The sequence below is a fragment of the Panthera leo genome, chromosome C1, assembly GCF_018350215.1.
Source record: "Panthera leo isolate Ple1 chromosome C1, P.leo_Ple1_pat1.1, whole genome shotgun sequence".
Classification (NCBI taxonomy): domain Eukaryota; kingdom Metazoa; phylum Chordata; class Mammalia; order Carnivora; family Felidae; genus Panthera; species Panthera leo.
The window spans coordinates 11163547-11185264 of NC_056686.1; the positions used below are offsets into that span (position 1 = coordinate 11163547).

Below are 21718 nucleotides of genomic sequence, written 5' to 3' on the forward strand. Positions count from 1 at the left end.
TTTATGTGCACACATCACACGCCCATATGGGTACACTCATATACCATGGCTTCTAACCGAAAATAGCATTTTATGCTTCCTACTGTTCTGCAACTGGGTGTTTTTCACTCGGCACTGTGTCACAGTTTACGTGTCAGTACATACATCCGGGCCATTCTTTTGGACAGCTAAATAATATTCCATATTATGAATAGAAGGAGTGACACTTTCACCCGCTCCCTATTCTCTCTCCCACCGCTGCAGCGAACATCCTGGGACACACATTCTTGCACACTGGTCTGCGTATCTGTGCTGGAGAGCTGGCCCCAGCAGCGTCACTGGACGATGGAGATGGGGCAGTAAAATGTTTCATAGACACTGCTACCCAGCCTCTGAAAACACGCCATGGGGGTGGCCTTGCAAACAGCGCTAGTTGTTAAACTTTTGAGGCTCTCAATCCCTTTGAGAGACAAATGAAATCTTAGCACCTGTCCCTCTACACATTCGGCGTATGATTTTCAGGAGTTCACAGGCCCGCTGCTTGGAAGTCCAAACAGAACTCCGGGCTAAGACCCCCCCCACCCCCACCCCTTTATAGGAAGTCCCCGCCAGGTCAGTGAAAAGCTGTGATAACATCTTTTCAGTGAAAAGCTGTGATAACATCTTTTTGTCCTGAACACGATTCGGGCGCCTCAGGCAAGGACCACCTGATTCGCATGAGGGGCGAGTACAGAGCCTGGAAGCAGGGAGCAGGCAGAGGGCCAAGCGCTGCTTGGCTCTGCAGGCAGAGGGCCAAGCGCTGCTTGGCTCTGTCGGGTTAATTGGATTGTTTCCTTGTACCATCCCGCAGGTGACCACACATAACTAACCGCCAGAAGCCCCCGGGACTATTTCACACTTGGAAAGGTCACAGGCGGGGGGGGGGGGGGGGGGGGGGGGGAATAATAACCAAGTGACAACTGCGTGAATCACATCTTGGTGAGTCTTAGCAAACAATCCTCCAGTCCAAGGCCCTAAAAGCTCCAAATTGGCCAGGGTCAGGATCGCATACAAGACCTCAGGGGTGGGGCCGTATCTATGCTCCCCTTGACTCAGTGACCTAACTTCCCTGAGGACACGGCTCCCAGACCTGTCATCCTTCCCTGGGATGGGGTGGGGTTCACATAAAGTAAGAGACGGGGAAATGTTCCCAGAAAAGCAAAAATCCCCTTTATAAGGAAAAACAAAGAGTTGGAGCAAAATGAGGGGGGAAATAAGGGGGAAAAAGTGTCCATATGCCCCTAAGATTTTTTTAATACTAGAATATAAGAAACATTGATCACTTTTAAAACCTCATTGAGGATTTGCAGACTCCAGCTTTTCAGACTAGTAGCCCCAAACTTGCTGATCTAAGAGAGATGATTTGTTTGTAACCAAAGTTTCTTGTAGATCAGTGGTTCTCACGGGGTGTCCCACCAGGGGACATCTGGCAATGTCTGGAGACATTTTGGGTTGTCACGACGCAGGGGGAGGTGCTCCTGGCACCTAGAGGGTAGAGGCCAGGGATGCTGCTAAACGTCCCACCGTGCACGGGACGCGCCCCCCCCCCCCCAACATCTGGCCCCAAATGTCAATCAGACTGAGGTTAAAAAGCCTTACTCTACAGAAAACACAGGGGTCATAGGCCACAGCCACTAGCCGGAGAACAGGCCACTGGTAAGAGTCCTGGGTGTCCTTGATTTTCTTCTGCTCCGCTTCCTGTGTCGCCAGTCATCCGTCTCCAATTTGGAAGCTGCTAAGAGCCTGTCTGCCGCTGGTGGGGAAAGAGCAGACCCACGACAGGCCACAAACCCCTTCGAAGAGTGACAGCTGTCGTCGTAGCAAAGACCGGACCTCCACTGCCGCTGGGCCTGGAGCGGGAAGGTTTTGGGGCAAAGGGTGCAGGGCCCCCGGCCTCATTACATTTTAAAGTAAAGTTTTTTCCGGAGGAAATTGAAACAACCAGGAATCTGCTTGTAAATCCCTTTCTGCGAAACAGCATTAGCGACCTGTGAAAACAGGAGCACAGGGGAGTCCGTGAGCTCTCTCGATGGAAGGAAGGGTTCCAGAGAAGGAGGAAGGGGGATGTCCACTGAACCAGCCCTGTAACAGCTCTGGCTTGTCCTCTGGGTTTGGGAGTCTGTTTCTGTTTGTTCGTTTGTTTTGTTTTTTTAGATTCCACACATGAGTGAAAGCATACGGTATTTGTCTTTCTCTGTCTGACTTATTTCACTTTGCCTAATCCTCTCTGGCTGCGTCCATGTTGTCGCAAACGGCAAGATCCCATTCTTGTTTACAGCTGAGTAATATTCCACCGTATATAGACATCACATCTCCTTTATCCACACATCCGTCAGTGAACACTTAGCTTGCTTCTGTATCTTGGCTGTTGTAAATAATGCTGCAGGGGACGGGGGTGGGGGATGGGCGAAATAGGTGAAGGGGAGTAAGGGGAATAAACTTCCATTTACGAAACACGTCGGGGCGATGAAAAGTGCAGCATAGGGAGGGAAAATAGTCTAGACTATCGTAATAACTTTGTATGGCGACAGATGGCGACTAGACTTATTGTAGTGAGCATAGCACAAAGAACAGAATTGTCAAATCGCTACCCGAAACTAATGTAACATGACTACATATGTCAACTACACTTCGATAAATACATACATACAAAAATATATAAATAAAACCTTAAAACCTACTTTAAAAACCAGCTCTAGGGGGCGCCTGGGGGGCTCAGTCGGTTGAGCGTCCAATTTTGGCTCATGATCTCACGGTTCCCGAGTTCCAGCCCCGCGTCGGGCTGTCTTCTGTCAGTGCAGAACCTGCTTCAGCTCCTCTGTCCCGCTCTCTCTCTGCCCCTCCCCTGCTTGCACTCTCTCTCCTGCTCTCTCTCTCAAAAATAAATAAACATTTTTAAAAAACAAAAATAAACAGCTCTACCTGCAGCCTCCTTGAGCTGGGAGGGAGAGTGTTTAACAGAGAAAAGCATCTCCACTATGAGTTTACAAAACTCAAAATGAGAAATGAGAAAATTCAAAACTTCACAAGGCTCAAATCAAATTGAAAGGTTTCCTTAAAGAGAAGTTGAGAGAAGAGATCAGGCCCAAGAGTCAAGTGCACTGCTTGGCCCTGATGGACTCCCACCCCCAACCGGCAAGGCCCCCCTGCTGCTCCCAAGGTCACCTGCCCAGAGTCATGGCGCCCCCTGGAGTTGTACCAGGTGGTGACCTTGTACTTGCTTTTTCTTTCTCCGCTGCTCTGCTCAGCAAAGCACAGAGCCAGAGCCTCCCCAGGAGGAAGGCGGGGTCCCAGACCTTCTAGATCCTTCTCATGACACAGAACACCTGAGCAAGCAGGAGAGGCCCATGTGTGCTCTGAGCGGGATTTCACTGAGTGAGTCTGGGGCCCTATCAGACCATCCTTCCCGCTCTCCCCCGGGGGACCCCCAAGACAAGGGGATATACTTGAGGGTCAAGACTAAAAGACAAAGGGGCGCCCGGGTGGCTCAGTCGGTTAAGCGTCTGACTTCGGCTCAGGTCGTGATCTTGGAGTTTGTGAGTTCGAGCCCCGCGTCGGGCTCTGCGCCGACAGCTTGGAGCCTGGAGCCTGCTTCCGATTCTGGGTCTCCCTCTCTCCCTGCCCCTCCCCCACTCATGCTCTGTCTCTCTCACTCTCAAAAATGAAAATATGTTTAAAGAAATGTAAAAGACGAGAAGACTACACAGTGGGGCATGCCTCACGACCCGCCCTCAGGAACGCCACTCAGCTCTGGCCACTAAGCTGCCTTGGCACGGAGGGCTGCCTCTGCCAGCGGGGGTCCCAGTATCAGCCTGGGACCTCAGAGGAGCCAGGGGAGGCAGCCCTCCAAGTAATGGGCAAGTGTCACTGTCACGGTTACAGTAACGGCAACACCAGCCCTCACAGCAAGCCAACCTCCGGTTTGGGCCTGGGGCCCCGCCCGCCCCACCTGAGGAGGACACGCTGCCCCTCCCAGAAGCCTCCCCTCTCTCTCCCAGAGGACGGCAACGCTCACCCTGAGCAGGAGGGTCTGCAGGTCCTCAGAGCGAGCCCACTGCTCGAAAACACCATCCAAGGTCTCCACGTACCAGGAGCCGCTCTTGGTGTCCCTCCAGGAAACAAAACCTTCAGAAGCAGAGAGGCGGAACTTTATCGGAGAGCCGCTAAGAGCCCCCCACACCCCGACTGGGGCCACCTGTGGACTTGGACCCATTCACACATCCACACATCTCTGCGCCCCGTCCTGTTCACGACCTTCTTGCGTGGTCGTGAGGCCACCACCGCCTTGGGACTTTGGTTCTGGTTCCCGCCTTCCCAGCAAGGGAACCGAGGCTCCGAGAAGTCAAGTGACTCACCCAAGGGCTAAGAAAGGAAGGACACTAATGCCCGTCACGCCTGCTACGTGCCAGGCACTGCGCTCGGGGATGTGCTAGCCACCTTGCTAATCCCCGCGACGACCCCTGACGTAGGACTGCTCTTCCCATTTTAAAGATGAGAATCCTGAGGCGGGGCCAGGACACGGGTGAGGCAAGTGAGGCACACAAACCCAAGAGCACAGGCCTCCTTGAATTCTGCATCCTAGCTGAGGCTCAGAGAGGCGAAGTGACTTGCTCGGGGTCCCGCAGATGGCAAGACTCAGGGCCAAGTCACCCCCAGGTCGCTCCTTAACAACACCGCTGCTTCTAGGGCTGACAGGGGGACCCGCCGGCTGGGAGGACACCTGATGTGCTCACCTGGGAAGGTGGAGTAGGACACAAAGATGTCACTGGGTGTGGGCAAGCTAGACACGGCGTCCGGCTGGTCAAAGGTGACTGGGCCTTCCTGGAACGGGACAGCGTCTGGCTCGGAGTCACTGCCAGGGGTCCTGTCTTCAGGGGACGTGGAGGCCACCTCAACCCCATGGTCTTTCCGCTCTGCAGGAAGCAAAAACGGACAGCACTCGTCACTGAAACACCGACCAGAGCCCCTGCTCCTTGCTTCTTGGCGACACCCGGCCCGCCCCAGCCCGAGACTGCCTGATTCCCTCCGGAGCCAGGGTTCCAGCGCTGAGCGAGAAACAGAAACCGAAGCTTTACTTTTTACTGTGACAAAAGTTTTGCACACCCATTAGGCAGAAATTGGGACGGGGGTGCAGAGATTTCTTTTCTAAAGCTGTAGAAACAAGGGGCGCCTGGGTGGCTCAGTCAGTTGTGTCCGACTGCGGCTCAGGTCATGATCTCATGGTTTGTGGGTTCGAGCCCCGCGTCGGGCTCTGTGCTGACAGCTCGGAGCCTGGAGCCCGCTTCAGATCGTGTCTCCCTCTTTCTGCCCCTCTCCCACTCACTCCCTGTCTCTCTGTCTCTCAAAAATAAATAACTACTAAAAACAAAAGCTGTAAAAGCAACTTAAGAGGTACACACCCAAGAGAACTAAAAACAGAAGTTCAAACAAATCCTGGCACAGCGAAGTTCACAGCAGCATCATTCACAACAGGCAACAGGTGGGGACACCCCAAGTGTCCGCTGACAGATGAACGGATACACAGCAGGTGGCACAGACAGCCAGTGGAATTTCACCCAGGCTTAAAGAGGGATAAAGTGCTGATACCTAGGGCCATGTGGGTAGACACGAAAAACACGCTGAGCCAAAGAACCAGATTCGAGAAGCCACGTATCTGGCTCCGTTCACGTGAAAGACCCAGAAGGGGCAAATCCGTGGAGAAGAAAGCAGGTGAGCGGTTGCCCGGGATTGAGAGGAGGCAGGAAGGGGGAGTGAGCCCTGAGGGGTATGAGGTTTCAGTCTGGGGCGACGAGAAAGTTCTGGAATCAGGGAATGGTGATCGTTGCACACTTGTGAACGTACTCCCAGCCGCTGAATTGTATACACTTGAAAATGGCTACAGTGGTCGACCTCACGTCATTAAAAAAACAATTCGCTTTATTCAGCCTTGAAAGCGGGGGTTGCCTGAGCCCCCGGAAGGACTCCAGAAACCCTTCCCTAAGGAACCCTCCGGGCCACTCTGCCCTCTGCTTTTACAGAAGCTCCTTTTAGCTGCTTTCTATCTGGAGTAGCACACTGCACCCTGCAGGGAGCTCTCCCTCCGGGGAGCTTGTCCCCGGAGAACCTCCTGCCATGTCGCCATCCCGATGGCTCTGTGATGGGAGCCGTGCGTGGCCCGAGTCCTGCCCTGACCCCTGGTTTCCAGGTCTGCTGCTGTGGGGGGGGGGGAATTAGGATTTTAAAATGGAAAAGACAGAAAATACAGCTAAGGAAATCATCCAGGATCTTGCAAGCCTGACACAGCTACCCCCATTTCTGCCTCTTAACCTTTGGGTTGTGGCCCATGGGCACATTGTCCCGGGAGCATTTCTTCACATCTCCACAGTCCCCATCACAGCTAGTTCAAATGGCTTTATCATGGTCTGTTTCAGTGATACGCCCTCACTGATCCATTTCCTTAATGTTGGCTATTTTGATGATATCCAGCTTTTGGCTCATGTGGCCACAGGTGTCTTTACATAGAGGATTTTTATCATTATTATTATTATTTTAACGTTTAGTTTTGAGACAGAGAGAGAGAGAAGAGTGCAAGCAGGGGAGGGGCAGAGAGAGAGGGAGACACAGCATCGGAAGCAAGCTCCAGGCTCTGAGCTGTGAGCACAGAGCCCGATGCGGGACTCGAACCCACGGACCGCGAGATCATGACCTGAACCCAAGTTGGATGCTTAACCGACTGAGCCACCCAGGCGCCCTGTTTTATGTAGAGCGTTTTGACTTCACTTGAATTATTTCCTTAGGGAACTACTGGGTCAGAAGGTATAAACATGGCCAAAATCTCACGACCTATGATTTGATGCCTTCTTTGATTCCCTAAAAGAAGATAGCTTAGTAGGCGCAAATGATAAGAGCAGAATAAAATAGAGAAGACGTAAAACTTCAAGGGCAGAAGAAGAGTACATTTGGGATCTAGAAATGCACGTTGTAAGGTCCCGCGTGCTTGCTAGAGGTGGCCCGTGCGTTTGGCTTTGTGCTTTCCAGCAGCCGAGGCAGGATTGCACAAGGTCGAATTGCTCACAAGATCCACCTTACTTGGCATTCGTAAGACAGAAGCCAAGAATGGCAATTTTTTCTCCGCTCGGTTGTCTGAAAGGGAGGGAACACTGTTGTATGACGGACTGTTTCCTCAACTCTATCCCTGTCCACCCCCAAAAAGCAAAGAGACGAGTTCGATGTCAGTTTTTTAAACCTAAGTCTCAATGTAAATTGAGGGCATAGATGTTTCTGTTTGGGCATTCAGCTCCCCAGAAAGCAGGACCCCGTCTTCTTCTTTTGTGTCTTCTTCGGTTTCTGTGTGGGTGCTCTGTACCCCAGGGGTAGTCTGTGCGTGTGTGTGTGTGTGTGTGTGTGTGTCACAAACCATGATTTTATTTTTTTAATTTTTAAAAAACGTTTATTTATTTTTGAGAGAGAGAGAAAGAGGCAGAGAGAAAGGGAGACAGAGAATCCCAAGCGCGGGGTTCGAACTCATGAACCGCGAGATCATGACCTGAGCCAGACTCAAGAGGCGGACGCTTAACCAACTAAGCCACCCAGGCGCCCCACAAACCGTGATTTTAAAGAAGGCTTTGTAGGGGCACCCGGCTGGCTCAGTCGGCTCCCTCGGCAGGGGGCAGAGACAGGGCAAGGATGATTCTGGCAACCCCATAATGATAGCCCCAACATCTATGGGCCTCTCACTCCATACACCTGACTCGGGAACTTGGTAATCTGTTTTTGTTCTCACAGCTAACCTTCAGGGGTTGGGATTCTGCCCGGGTGTCTGGAAGTGACTTGCAGTGGAACAGGGGCAGGGACGTGAGATGTGGGTGGCAGGAAAGGCTGGGGCACTGCTGTGGGGGAAGCCTGGCTTAAGCAGGCAGAGGTGGGCAGAGGGACGACCTGGGGAAGCAGGCAGAGGTGGGCAGAGGGACGACCCGGGGAAGCCGGAGAAGACACGGTGGGCTCCGAAAGGGGAATCTGGGAGAGACAGGAAATCTCCATTCCCGCGTCCTCCTCATGCGACAGACAAACCTGATGCGAAAGCCTCGCCCCCGGGGTTATCTGTCTCACACACGGTTTGTTCTCAGACAGACTCGCGAATCCAAACCCCTCCGTAAGGCAGACTGACTTCCCCAGAAGAATGAACACACAGCAGGATTTATCAGCATATAAAACCCACAACCACCACGGCAGCACGCTGTTCCTCCTTCTGCCTTCTCGGAGTGATTTCTAGAAGTCTAAAGAGGGGTTGCCCCAAAATGAACAGCTCGGGCTAACAGAGGCCGCTCAGCTTCGGCCAAGCGCATCACGCTAGATGCCGAATCGCGCTATCTACTCACTGACATTCCACACCCGCGCTACTCACTTGGAGGCAGGGATCTCTGCTCCAGGGTAGGCACCCCTACCTCTTACCGGTGGGGGGCACGACACGTCAAAGGATTTGAAAACTGTTGTAAGTTGTAACGACAGTGGATGTTACCAAAGCAACACAAGAGTCACCGAAACCCAGGGCAGACGTTCAGATGGCCGTAAACAAGAGGCCACCCTGCAGAACACGGGTGCAGACTGCAGACCCGGCAGCATTTCTGTTCTCAGCACCGTGCCGCCCCCGTGTGGCCACAGCGTTACCCACAAGGTCAATAGCGGGCCGGGGGCTGAGCAGGGCCCAGAATTCCAAAGGCAGAATCGTGATCACTGCATTGCAGCTTTGAAATCTTGCTCCTCCCACTAAGGTGGGTGTTTTGTGGTGGAGGGAGTCTCCATTATTTAAAATTTTGCTTATGTGATTTTTATATGGTTCTGTTTCAAATCGAATAATTAGGAGGCACATAAGATGCAACCATCCTGTGAGCTTAGTGGCAGGTCTGGGGGGACCAGAGGGGCCTGGCCTTGGCCTCGAACAGCCGACCAGGGGATGAGGCCATCTCAATACAAGGAGAAAGCGCTGTGACAAGGGAAGGACAGGGGCTGCGTGAGCACAGAGACTAACCCTGACTCTGTGCAAGGGAGGGGGTGTATAGGGAAGACTTCCCGGACACAGAGACAATAAGCTGTAACTAGAAGAATGGATGATTAAGAGTAGGCCAGGAGGGGTGCCTGGCCAGCTCAGTTGGTGGGGCACAGGCCTCTTGATCTCAGGGTTGTGAGTTCGAGCCCCACATTGGGCACAGAGATTATTTAAAAGTAAAATCCTTAAACAAAAAAAAAAAAAAAAAAAAAAAAAGAGGGGCACCTGGGTGACTCATAAGCGTCTGACTTCAGCTCAGGTCACGATCTCTCAGTTCGTGAGTTCGAGCCCGGCCTCGGGCTCTGTGCTGACAGCTCGGAGCCTGGAGCCGGCTTCGGATGCTGCGTCTCCCTCTCTCCCTGCCCTGCCCCCACTCACGCTCTGTCTCTCTCAAAAATAAACAAACATTAAAAAAAAAATTTTTTTTTTAAAGAGTAGGCCAGGAGGGCAGGCAGAGGGATGGCACAGGGAGGGCTGAGGAGCAAGCCAGAGCCTGGGAGGGCTGAACGGCGCTGGGGCGGGACACGGCGTGCCAGGCTGGGGGATGAAAAGTGGCCCGGGCCAGATCCCCGCGGACCTTGTGGGCCTGCTGAGGAGTCCAGAGAGTGACACGGGAAAGACCCTCCGTGCTGCCGAGAATGGGCAATGAGGGGGCACTGAGCCGGAAGACCAGCTAACCGTGACTTTCCAGAAAGCAGGTGTCCCAGCTCGCCCTTCGTCCACAGTTCCCTTGCCTGTTTCATCTTTTATTCTATTCACACAGGAAAGGACCACTTGCTTCAGAGTGAACAACATCACTGGGCGACACATTCTGGGTCGTAAAACAACGACGAGCTAGGATTTCTACAACTCCGAGAGCGGCAGCCTTTCCACCTTCCCATTACCAGAACTCTCAGGTAACCGTGCTGGGCTCAGGGGGCTCTTAGGTGACATGGGGTGCTCTGGGGTTAGGGGAGGGGGAGAGTCCAGGTTTGCAGTGATGCAAATGAGCCAGGCACTGCGTTCAGTGCCGCACATGCACCAACTCGTGCACTAAATATTTCACGGGGACGCTAGGACGTGGGTCCTGTGATTATCCCTACTTGCCAAGACTTCTAGAGATTAGCTGGCCTGTGTTTGTGCAGGAACGAAGTAGCCACCAAGATCGAACCTGGGGTTCTCAGTCACCCATGGCCGAGTTACGGGCATGGGTCACGACAGTGACTTGATACAGTTCCAGTCACATTATAAATTCCAGGGGACAGAGACCCTGTGTGGCTTGTACCTCGAACACCGAACACACAGCCTGGTGTATACAGCAGATTCTCAGTACACACGTATCAGATGAATCACGTGACCAGAGCCTGCTCACCTAGACGAGCCACATCCCCTCACATCACCCCTGCCAACGTGGAACAGTAGGGGACAGATGGACGTGTTCAGAAGGTTATGCTACAGGAACAGGTCGCTGGTGTGAATGGCGCCCCCTTTGGGCCGGCTGGATAGCTCCGTGGAACAACAACGCAGAGGGGGCTGGGGGACAAGGAACTGGCGTGTCTTTCAGACATCCTTGCCCTTGAAGAGCCCTGGGCCAAGGGAACGCCCTGGGACAGGATGCCCAGTGTCCCCCACCTCTGCCATCATGTCCCATCATTCAGGACACACAATGTTCTCTCTTCCTTCCTTTTTTTTTTTTTTTTTTTTTTTTCACTTTATAAGAAAACCAGGTAATGGTGACGTCGGACTTAGGTTTAAAGTCGGGGCATATGGCAAAATCGCAAAGGATCCAAACGATCCTTAAAAATTACTGACATCTCCAGTACTTGGGCCTTTGGCAATTCTAATAATTGGTTTAGCTCCGGCCTCCCTTCCTCTGGGCCAGTGGAAAGAGGGTCTAGCTGAGGGAGGTCGGGAGAATGATAAGGAAAATGAAAGGGCTTTTTTTTTTTCTCTGTCCCCTGCTTTGTTACTACTGAGTCTCTGGAGTTGAAGCTGCCAGAGCTGAATGAGGCCCTGAGGCTACCGCACGGTGACACGGTAGAGGCTCTAACCTCTACAGGCTGGACACAGCTGGGGCCTACTCTAACCGGAGGGAGATACTGCAGTGTGGACAAAGGGACCATGTCTGGGACCCTCTGACTGCCTGGACACACCCCCTTGGGCATCAGGAGGGGCTGGACGGAGGAGGAGGCAGGGGGGCGGCTCCTTCCCCACTAGAGTCACCTGCAGGGAGACTGAGGACCTGCTTACCGCCACCACAGGCCTGGATAAAGAAGAGCTTGGGCTTCCCTCCCAAGCTGGGGCAGCCGGATCCATTGAAGATGTTCACAATTTTCTCGATGGACACAGGACAGCCATCTGTGCCATAAACAGCCCCTGGGAACTGGCGGTGGCTGGCCTAGAAGACCAAGAATCCTGGTTACAAAACCAAGAAGTTGGAGGAGGAATCCAACCACTGTCCAGAGGCTTTATGGGGGTCAAGCATTTAGAAGGCCCCAGCCAGGGGCACAAGGCTGATTTAGACAGAGGTTCGTTCTGGAAGGGCCCTGGTCAGCATCTATTCGAAGGGTCTCAGACTCCCATGGCTAAAACAGCCTAATGGGAGAGTGCCAGCCAGCTTCTTCTAGATCAGTGGTTCTCAAAGTGTGGTCCCTGGACCAGAGGCATCAGCATCACTTGGGAACCTGTAAGACCTGCTGATTCCTGGGCTCCCCCCTAGATCTAAATCAGGAACCCTGGTGGTGGGGACCAGCAATGTGGTCTTTCAGGAGCTTCTGATGCAGGTAAGCATTGAGAGCTACTGCTCTAGGCCAGTTCTTCTCAAACTTTATGTGGACGGGACCTTGTCAACGCACAGGCTCTCTGTGAAAAGGTCTGTGGCAAGGCCTGAGAGTCTGAATTTCCCATGATTTCCTGGTGAGGCCTATGCTGCCGGTCCAGGGGTCACACCACGAATGAAAAGGGGCAGTCCCTGCCCAGCTGTAGGCCAGAGTTTTGCTCTGTGAGGATGTGGCCTAGTAAGGCCCGACCACTGTGGTTTTTCAAGAGAAGCTGGAAATCCTGATTTTTGTGCGACAGTTGCCAGTTTGGAAAACACTGTGAAACCCCCACAGGGGACGACAGGCCTCCCGCTTGGAGCTTCTGACCTGTGCCAACGCTCAGCTGTAAAGATGAGGAAGTTGAGCCCCAGGAAGCGGGAGGTGCTGGGCCACGACGATGACCCAGCACATTAGCGGCCAAGCCCAGAGGCGGTCCCAGTGTCCTGACACCCAGCCCACAGCAAAGGGCCTGGGACAATGCAAGACGGAGGCAGGAGCTGCGAGCCCCTGTGTGCAGTGCCCGGCTCTGAACAAAATCCAGGCTAGGAGCTCTGTGAGCAGAATTCGTCTCCTCCCTGCTTCTCCCAGGAGGGGCATCCATTTCCTCAGAGGGCCGGATGGCTCCCAGGAAAACAACAGGAGATAGACAGGGCCCCACGGCTCTGCCCACAAAGCCCAGGGTGTCTTGGACACAGGAAGGGACGGGGCTCCTTCATGGCCTCTCAGCACAGCGTCTCCGGGCAGCTCGTACCTGACAGCCGTGAGAGAGGATGACCACCACGCAGCAGTCCAGAGCACCGTGGTCCCGCCGCGCCAGCTCCACCAACACCTGGACCATTTGCTACAAGACAAGGTCACAGATGAGCCAGGCCATTGACAGATCAGGTCGCCATCCTGGGCCCTCCCGGGCAGAGCACTTTCCCTGCTCCCAGGGCCAATACTGCAGTAAGGACAGTCCTAACAGCCACAGTAGCCACCGTTCCTGGGGACAAGGTGCCATGCTTGGGTGCTGTTCACGATGCCCCTAGGAGGTGAGTACCGTGCCTGCTGTCTAGACAAGGAGACTAAAACTCCGGAGTCACGCGGCAGGGAGCAGGAGTCCACAACCCAGGTCTCTCTGAGCCTGCAGCTCGAACTGGTACCCACTGAGCCATGCTGCCTCTCCCGGGGCTACAGTCCTAAGGGCGGGTGTCGGGGAGTCGCTTGCTTTCGGGTCTCTCCCAGGACCCTTGTCCCAGCCCACCCCCCGTCCCTGACCACAGGCAGTGACCGGACCTTGGCCGTCTGGTCGTGCTTCACCTCCACCACGAAATGCAGCAGGGAGAAACGTCGCTGCAACTTCTCACAGTCGATATTGGAGCCGGTACGGGTCTGGAGCCTCGACTCGAGGCAGAAGTTCATGTTGTTGATGATGAGGCAGTGGCCACAGGGGTCCGCGTTCAGGACATACGCCTGCCCAAGCACAGGGACCCACGTCAACCGGGGTCTCGCTGCACTCCCCAGGAGCGAAGGCGAGCCCCAGGTTTGCACTCATGCGGTGGACGGTCTGGAGACGTGGGACAGAAAGTGGGGTCTGCCCTCTCTCTGACCGAGTAGCAGCAGGCCTACACCCGGCATTCCGGGGCAGAAGCAAACGGACGGCAAACCAGATGGGCGTGAGCACGAACGGTACGACACGCAAACAGCCAGCTCGGGAGAGAAGACCAGTTCCCACGGCAGCACTCAGCTGGGAAACTCAACCCCCAGAGCCGTTTGCCCCCAAAGGACCGGACAGATTGTCCCGTCCGAGGAGCACCTGAGAACCATGGGGGGGCGGGGGTAGCGCTCTGTCGACAGACTTGTGCCCAGATCCACCCTCAGAGTATGGATGCCATTTCCCGGCCAGACTCCCCTTCTCCCTTGGAATCCTCCCTCATCGCAGCCTGTTCTTTTTGTCACAGTACTTAAGATTTAGATTTAGACTTAGGCTTAGACTCAGACTCAAATTTAGATTTAGATTCAGATTTAGATATTTCTTTGTGCAAGCAGCCTCTGCTAGGCTGATGGCTCCACAAGGGCTAGAAACACAAGGGGTCCGCTCCCAGGTATCCCGGCATGAAGCCCAGGACTGGCACGCAGGGGTCAAGCCAACAAATGCTGTCAACAAGAGGGAGTGACTCAGTCCCACGGCCAGTTGTGAGGCCCGCCTCACGTGAGGTCTGACCCCCTGACTTCACAGAGGAGCAAAGAGCCGGTAGGGTTGGACAGCCTGCTCCAGGAAGAGCTGTGCCAGGGCCAGGGAGCTACGGGGGGGGCCTGGGGCCCTCTCTCCAGCTGGGGCTCCTGACCCACCGGCAGAGGGAAGGGTCTGGGAAGTGCAGAGCAGAGGAGCCCAAGGCCAACATAGCTGGCCCCAAATCACATAAAGACTCACCAAATCAGCATTTCGCTTCGAAATTTCCTGAGCACCTGGAGAGAGAGAAAAGGAGAGAAAACGTGAATGTCTGGCCCAGCAGGAGCAGGGCAAGGGACTTTGAAAACAGAAGGGCGAGAACTCGGGAAGCCTCCGGCACTGCTGGTGGGAGTCTAGGGGCACAGCCACCTTGCAGAACTGCTTAGAAATTTCCAATGACGTTAAACACACACCTACCCTCTGACCAGCAATTCCATTTCCGGGTATATGCCCAAGAGAAAGGAGCGCAATGGGGCATAAAAAGAGCCAGCCGTGGAGGATCACTGAAGCCTTATTCTTCATGCCCAGAATTAGAAACAACCCAAAATGTTCATCAACAAGTCGACAGATAAGCAATTTATGATAAAAGCCATGCAAGGCAACACTCCACAGACTGAAAAGAAAGCAGGTACTGACACGTGCATTGCCACGGACAGCCACGAAACATTAGGCCAGGGAAAAGAAGCCAGAAGAGTGTATGTGGTGTGATTCCATCTATACGAAATTCTAAACCAGAAAGGCATGAGGGAAGCTCCAGGACAGTGGACACTTCCTGTCGGTGGAATCCATGGAGCCCAGCACCCAGAAAGTCCTCGGGAAAGATTGGCAGAATGATTAAACGAGTAACGGTGGCAATGTTTCCTTCGGTGTCAAAGGAGTTTTCATTTCAATTAGCAAGAAGTCCAATGACCCCCAGCCTCTATGGTAGTTAGGACTTCTTTTCTTTCTTAAACAAAGAGAACTGGGTGGTTATCGCAGAGCTGCAATGCTGAGTTGAGTTGCACTGGAATCTATTCTCATGATCCAACAATATGGTGCCATTCATTGTTCACAGAGGGCCTGGACCCCTTACGGGGAACTGTCCTCTTATGAGTTTCAAAGCCATGCCAGAAGAGCATTCACATCCCATTTTTAATTAGAAACGGTTCTAGGGGAACCTGGGTGGCTCAGTCAGTTAAGCGTCCGACTCTTGGTTTCAGCTCGGGTCATGATCTCACAGTTTGTGAGTTCAAGCCCCACGTCAGGCTCTGTGCTGACAGTGCAGAGCCTGCTTGGGATCCTCTCTCTCTCCCTTTCTCTCTGCCCCTTCCCTGCACGCACTCTCTCTCACAACATAAACTTTGGTTAAACAAACAAACAAAAAGGAAATGGTTTTATCTTCCTGAAGAATCCTACAGTTCACAGCCTTAAATCTGAAACTATTGCTCATTTCCAAAATCTCACTGCACCCCAAAAATATAACTATCATCCACGACTGAAAAATGCATTCATTCCCCAAATCAGTACTATCCATCCACAAAGTGAGAGAGGGACATCAACAAAATGGCAGAATAAGAGTTTTCTACTGCCTTCCCCAACAAACAACACCAATTTTGACATCATCCATAACTGAGACCACCTTTGTCGAACTCTGGGAATCCAGCAGAGAAGTTCCAAAACACTGCTGGTGCAAAAAAAAAATCCGAGATCGGACGCACTGAAGAGGTTAGTCAGCAAGGAGTTGGCTCCTCCTTCAAATGCAAAGCCAACACATGACTTCAAGAAACACGAGAAATCAAGGAAACAGGACCCCACCAAAGGAGCACATTAATTTCCCAGTAACTGACCCCAAAGAAACAGTAATCTGCAATGTGCCTGACAATTCAAAATCACTGTTTCAAGGAAGCTCAGTAAGCTAGAAGAGTACACAGAAAGCCAACGTAACAAAAGCAGGAAAACAATACATGACCAAAACAAGAAGTTTAAAAGATAGAAACCACACAAAAAGAACCAAATAGAAATACGGGAGCTGAAGGATGCACTGAATGAATTGAAAGGAATGCAACAGACAGCATCAACATCAGATTCGATCACGCACAAGAAAGAATCTGTGAAGTAGAAGACAACTCATTTGAAATTACCCACTCAGAGAGCAAAGAGAAAAGAACAAAAAAGAGTGAAGAAAGCCTACATGAATGATGGGTTATCATGAAAAGAAACAATCTATGCTTTATTGTAGTCCCAGAAGAAGGAAGAGAGGGAGAAAGGGGTAGCAGGCTTATAGAATTCCAACTGCATACCGACCGTGGTCTTGGTACTCACAGATATCACTGAATGGTCCAGAACCAATGTCCACTGGCCTAGGCACCTCTGGTCTGAGAACCTCTGGCCGCAGCTTGGCTGGCCACAGCTCCTCGGGCCCCAACACCACTGGAGTGAGTTTTTCCGGAGTCGGCTTTAAAGGATACTGCCTCCTTCTGAGCTCCTCTGGTTTGAGGCCCATTGGTCCAACCACCACAGGCATGAGGTCCAGGGGTCTGACGGCCTGTGGATTCTGCTTTTCTGCTTGCCGACCCATTCTCAGCAATGAAGCCAGCGCATCCTGGCCTGTGTCCTCTAAGCAGGAGATGAACAAAGGAAGGGCCTGACTCCCTCGGGTCTCTAGATCTATGACAAGCTGCCTGACCTGATCGCTCCGAGACCCTGAGCCCGCATGCTGTTTGGAAAAAAAGACACGGCACTATTAGCCACACGATTTCCTGGGACTCTCACCATGTCCCCCCCGGCCCCCAACACTTCCCATCTGGTATAAGTCTGACCAGTCAGGCACGTGGGCAAAAACTGAGCCTGCAGTTACACGGAGTGTTTGCCACCGGCCAGCCTTTGCTTATCTATTCATTCCGCATTTTGGAGGCATCTCCCATGAGCCCAGCGCTGTGCTAAGTGGTGAAAATACAGCAGCGAACATTCTCAGTCCTCAAGAAGCAGACATCTGGGCGCGGAATGCAAACAGACACATCAACAGTGGCACACCAAGGAGAGAAGTGCCAGCAGGAGGGTCCAGGGCCATCCAACTTAGCCTTGGGAAGCCAGGGAGTCCTCCAGGAGGGGATGTCTTCACGGAGACCCCAGGGAACGTTAGGAAGTGAATCGCGGATTCAGAGAAACGAAACGTAAGCTGGAGTGGGAAACAGCAGCGAGGGGGAGGCCTCTGTGCGGTGTGCCGAAACAGCCGGGAGAAGCCGCTGAGGACCTTTACGAGTGACAGAGTCAGAGCTGCCTCTGAGAAAAATCATCCTGGAGGCAGGGTAGACGGTGGAAGGGGGTGAGCCACAGCCAGGTCGGGTGGTGGCAAAGACAGTGTAGCAGGAATGGAGAGAAATAAGTGGACAGACCAGAAAAGTACGGAAGGAGAGGCGCGCCTGGGTGGCTCAGTCGGTTGAGCGTCCGACTTCAGCTCAGGTCATGATCTCGCGGTTCGTGGGTTCGAGCCCCGCGTCGGGCTCTGTGCTGACAGCTCGGAGCCTGGAGCCTGCTTCGGATTCTGTGTCTCCCTCGCTCTCTGCCCCTCCCCCATTCTCCCTCTCTCTCTCAGAAATAAATAAACATTAAAAAAAAACTTTTTTTAATAAGGAAGGAGAATGCACGGGATTTGGGCATCAATTGGGCGGACCGTGACGATGCAGAAAAGGTTGAGGTTTACGGGTGTCGGGATGGTGGGGCTGGTCACCAACACAGGGAAAAGGAGGAAGAAGCTATTCGTCAGCTCGCTGTCCTTTGAGACCCACTCTGGCCAAGTTCCTCACAGGGGTAAGACATCACCCTCTCCTCAAATATCCTAGAGCAGCACTGTCCAAGGGAACTTCCTGTGATGATAGAAATGTCCTTCATCTGCTCTGTCCAAACGCATGAGTCCCATGTGGCTCCTGAGTACTTGGGTCCTACAGCTGGGGAACTGAATTTGCTATTTTTTTCAATGTTTTTTAATATTTATTTTTGAGAGAGAGAGACAGAATGTGAGTGGGGGAGGAGCAGAGAGAGACAGGGCGACACAGAATCTGAAGCAGGCTCCAAGCTGTCAGCACAGAGCCCGAAGCGGGGCTCGAACTCACAAACTGCGAGCTCATGACCTGAGCTGAAGATGGATGCCTAACTGACTTAGCCACCCAGGTGCCCTGTAAGTGTTCTATTTTATTTAACATGAATTATTTCAGACTTACACTTAAATAGCCTCGTGTGGCTAATGGCTGCTAAGTTGAACACCACAGATCTGTAATGTCACTGCAAAGATAATCCTCACTACCAAAACAGCTACATGCCTTTCAGCATTTCCGGAACACTCACAGTAAGACAGACCCCGTGTTAAATGCATCATTTCATCTAGTCCCCCCCTCAGTAACCTTACGGGGTTAAATTACAATTCTCCTCACTTTACAGATGAGGGAAACTGAGTCTCAGCAAGGCATCGCGACTAATATGTACCAAAACCAAGATGAGGACCCAGATCCATGTGGCTCAGCCAAACCAGGGGTGGCAAATGGCAGCCTCTCGTTCATGTGACAGTACTTCGAAAACCTGAATCTGTTGCTAACATCTAGAATCAGGGAATCTGACATCAAAATCGGGACTTGCAACTTCTTTTTACGTAACGTGAGAGATCTGGAAACACGGAGCCAGCATTCTGGAATGGCCAGACTGAGCTGGAGCGGGGGGGCCACCCACCGCGGTGCCCATCTCTTGGGCCTCTGTGGGCATCTGAATTTGCAACCCCTGTGAATGTATCTGAAGGCAAGGAAATGGTCTCAAACCATTTCCACTATTCAGTTCAGGTCACACAGCAGATTCTCATGAGACTTCTTCTAACACTAATATTCGCTGCTAATTTTTCATACGACACGTATCCTATTAAAGACTTCCTCACTAGGTCAGGCCAAGCTCCTGGATGGGGCACAGCCAGCTAAGCCCTCACTCTGGGCCTGACGCAATTGTGTTCCACACCCACTACCTCACGTAGCTCTCACAATACTACTGTTGTCCCATTTCACAGCCCAGAAAACTGAGGCTCACAGTGGATCAACGACTTAGCCAGGGACACAGAACCAGGCAGTGTGACACCCCAGCTGGGCGCCCTGAACCTTCATGCCAGCAGGTAAGACACAGGCCTCCATCCCGGCCAGAAGCACAGGGCTCCAGCAGCCAACGGTGCACGCTGGTGGTGCTGGGCGTGGAATCGCTCTAGCAAGCCCTGGAAGAGGTGTTGGGTATTGCACGGTTCGGCTGGGCGATCTAGTGCGCTCAACGCCGTGAGGGAAAAGGGGGTTCCCACATGATGATTCCCCAAAGGGGATGGGTACCGGGGGCACAGGCGGGGAGGGGAAGGCGGGCGCTCGGCCTTTAAGACATGCTGTGCCTTCAGCAACCCTCTCGGCGCGGCCTCGCTGACCCCAGCCGGGACGTGAAGTCTGCGGGCGGCGCTGGAAGCGGGGCGCACCTGGATGTCCTCGATCATCGCGGGCGTGAAGAGCTGGCGGGTCAGCAGAGCGTCCCAGAGCGAGGCCACCTGCAGCTCGCCGACCAGCCGCACCCGGCACCGCCGCAGGAGCCGCCGGTCAGCCTCGTCCATGGCGGCCCGACGGCTGGGACCCGGGCGGCCTCGGTCCGCTTCCGGGCCTCGGCCGCGGCGCCCCGCCCGCCGCCCAGGACCCGCCCCGGCACCGGCCGCCGCGACGCGCTCCGCCCCTGCATCGCCCCTCGCCCCCCGGGCCCGCCCCAGGCCACCCACGGCACCACTTCCGCCTTGCGACTCCGCCTCCGCGCCCCGCACCGCCCCCCAAGACACACCCCGCAACGGGCACCGCCCCCAGGGCGCGCCCCTAGTCCAGGCAGCCAGCCCTAACCAAAAGGTAGCCTCTTTCCGCTTTTACAGAAACTCGGAGGGTGGGGGTTCGGGGGTAGGGGGCGGCGGCGGCCCCTGGGTAGTTCAGTCGGTTAAATGTGGTTAAGCGTCTGAATTTGGCTCAGGTCGTGATCTCACGGTTGGAGCCCCGCATGGGGCTCTCTGCTGTCAGCGCAGAGCCTGCGTGCGACCCTGTCTCCCTCTCTCTGCCCCTACCCCACTAGCTGCTCGCTTTCTCTCTCTCTCTCTCTCTCTCTCTCTCTCTCTCAAATAAATAAATAAATAAATCTAAACTTAAAAAAAAAAAAAAAAGCTCGGAGGGGGTTATACTGCTGGCAAGAGGGACACCCGTGCCTGGGGCGATGGTCTGTCCAGCCCCATTCAACCCCCTCCCTGCCTCAGTGTCCTCTAGCCCCCTTCCCGCCAGTAATAAAACCATAATTCTCCTGCCCCCGCCCGGTGCCCAGATCTCGTCGTTTACTGTTCCAAACTCGCCTGTCTCATCCAACCAAGCCCACATTACACGGCCTTGAATCCCCTTCTTCCTTCCTTCCCACCCTAGCACCTCCCACAAAGAAAAAAAAAAAAAAAAAAAGAAGGCAGAAATCTACTCTTCTGAACTCCCAGTTTGTACAGCTCACTTCCACCTTTCAGAAATAATTGCTCCTGTTTGCTGAACATTTGCTAAGTCCCAGCCATTGTGCTAGTCACTTTACATTGTGTTATCTCACTTATCCTTGACTACAGTCCTATCAAAGGAATACCAAAAACCATTCTTTTCCCCATTTTACAGATGGGGGACGCTGGAGCTGGAGGAAGTGGTGTCTGTTCAAGGTCACAGAGTAGCAAGTGGCACAAGGCCGTTCAAGATTTAAAGCTGAACCTGACTCAAGTCTACCTTAGAATCCATTCTCCTGAGCATCAAAACCTCAGCCCCATTTATTCACTCAGTCCACAAATATTTATTGAGATCCTGCCTGCGCTGAGGTCTACACAGGCATCGAGAATATACAGTTGAACAAATCAGAAAGCCTTGCCCTTAGAAGCTTACATTCCAGTGGGAGGAGACAGACGATGAAAAATATAAAGAAAGAAAAGATACAGTGTGTCAATGATAAATGAAAAGAAAATTCAATAAAAAACAGGGCGGTGGGGGGATAAGAAACCTCTTTCTTTATATCCCCAAGGATACGTATCTCATTGGCTCAATGAAAGTTTACCTCATTCATCTGTGTCTCCCCCTCCCTCCCCACCACACACACATCCGTTTCCCCGAGCCGAGGGCAGTCCCTGGCACATTCTATGGCAGATCTCGCCTTGGTAAATAAGTTTAGGGGTCCTGGATTCTAGGCCTTGGGCAAGTCCCTGCCCCTCTCTGGGCCTCAGTCTCCCCATCAGTTTATGGAGGAGTTGGACTAGAAAGGGTCCCTAAGGTCCCTTCCAACTCTGACGTTCTAGGATTCTATGAATAGGGTGAAAGAGAACAGGGACCAGCGATTGCTTCCCCACCCTAGCAACTGTTGCCAGACGAGGGCCATCTCCCGGTAAGTGTTGAAACACCTCCCTGGATCGGGGAGGTCTTGGGGGCATCCCATCATGCATCGCGACTTCGCCTCGCTAGGAGGCACGTTTTGTCCTCTTTGGTCACGATCGTCCCTTTGGATCCAGCCAGAGAGCGGGCCGCGTTCCTATGGCAACCGCGCCAGGTCCACGCGCAGACGGCGGGTAGCAAGGGTCAAAACAGATTCGCAAAGTAGAAGCCCTCGACCCGTTCAGTCCGTGACTTCCGG

The 21718-nt window shown here is 53.2% G+C and overlaps 2 protein-coding genes across 4 annotated transcripts in view; one reads left to right on the forward strand and one right to left on the reverse strand.

The window, feature by feature from the left end:
• Positions 1–896: 896 nt before the first annotated feature.
• On the reverse strand, positions 897–19724 carry CASP9 (caspase 9). The gene is made up of 9 exons (XM_042951354.1): positions 19524–19724; positions 16355–16748; positions 14255–14289; positions 13117–13293; positions 12593–12682; positions 11273–11420; positions 4752–4931; positions 4034–4143; positions 897–2006 (listed from the first exon to the last, which is right to left on the reverse strand). Exons 1-9 carry the CDS (start codon positions 19653–19655, stop codon positions 1917–1919), a joined length of 1356 nt encoding a protein of 451 aa, XP_042807288.1. The 5' UTR covers positions 19656–19724; the 3' UTR covers positions 897–1916.
• A 1617-nt stretch (positions 19725–21341) lies between these two features.
• DNAJC16 (DnaJ heat shock protein family (Hsp40) member C16) overlaps positions 21342–21718 on the forward strand; it is a 43715-nt gene continuing 43338 nt past the window's right edge. For all 3 annotated transcript variants that reach the window (XR_006205675.1, XR_006205676.1, XM_042949959.1), the window contains exon 1: positions 21342–21472. The gene's annotated coding sequence lies outside the window, so the exon portion shown is untranslated. The remainder of the gene's footprint in view (positions 21473–21718) is intronic.

What these genes read in the sequence shown, in the direction of transcription:
- CASP9 (XM_042951354.1), bottom strand. Translation starts at nt 19,655, where the DNA reads ATGGACGAGGCTGACCGGCGGCTCCTGCGGCGGTGCCGGGTGCGGCTG. An exon ending in CGATGATCGAGGACATCCAG is followed by an intron (nt 16,749 to 19,523) that starts GTGCGCCCCGCT and finishes TTTTCCAAACAG; the next exon opens with CATGCGGGCTCAGGGTCTCG. An exon ending in TATCCAGGCCTGTGGTGGCG is followed by an intron (nt 4,932 to 11,272) that starts GTAAGCAGGTCC and finishes TGCTTCCTGCAG; the next exon opens with AGCGGAAAGACCATGGGGTT.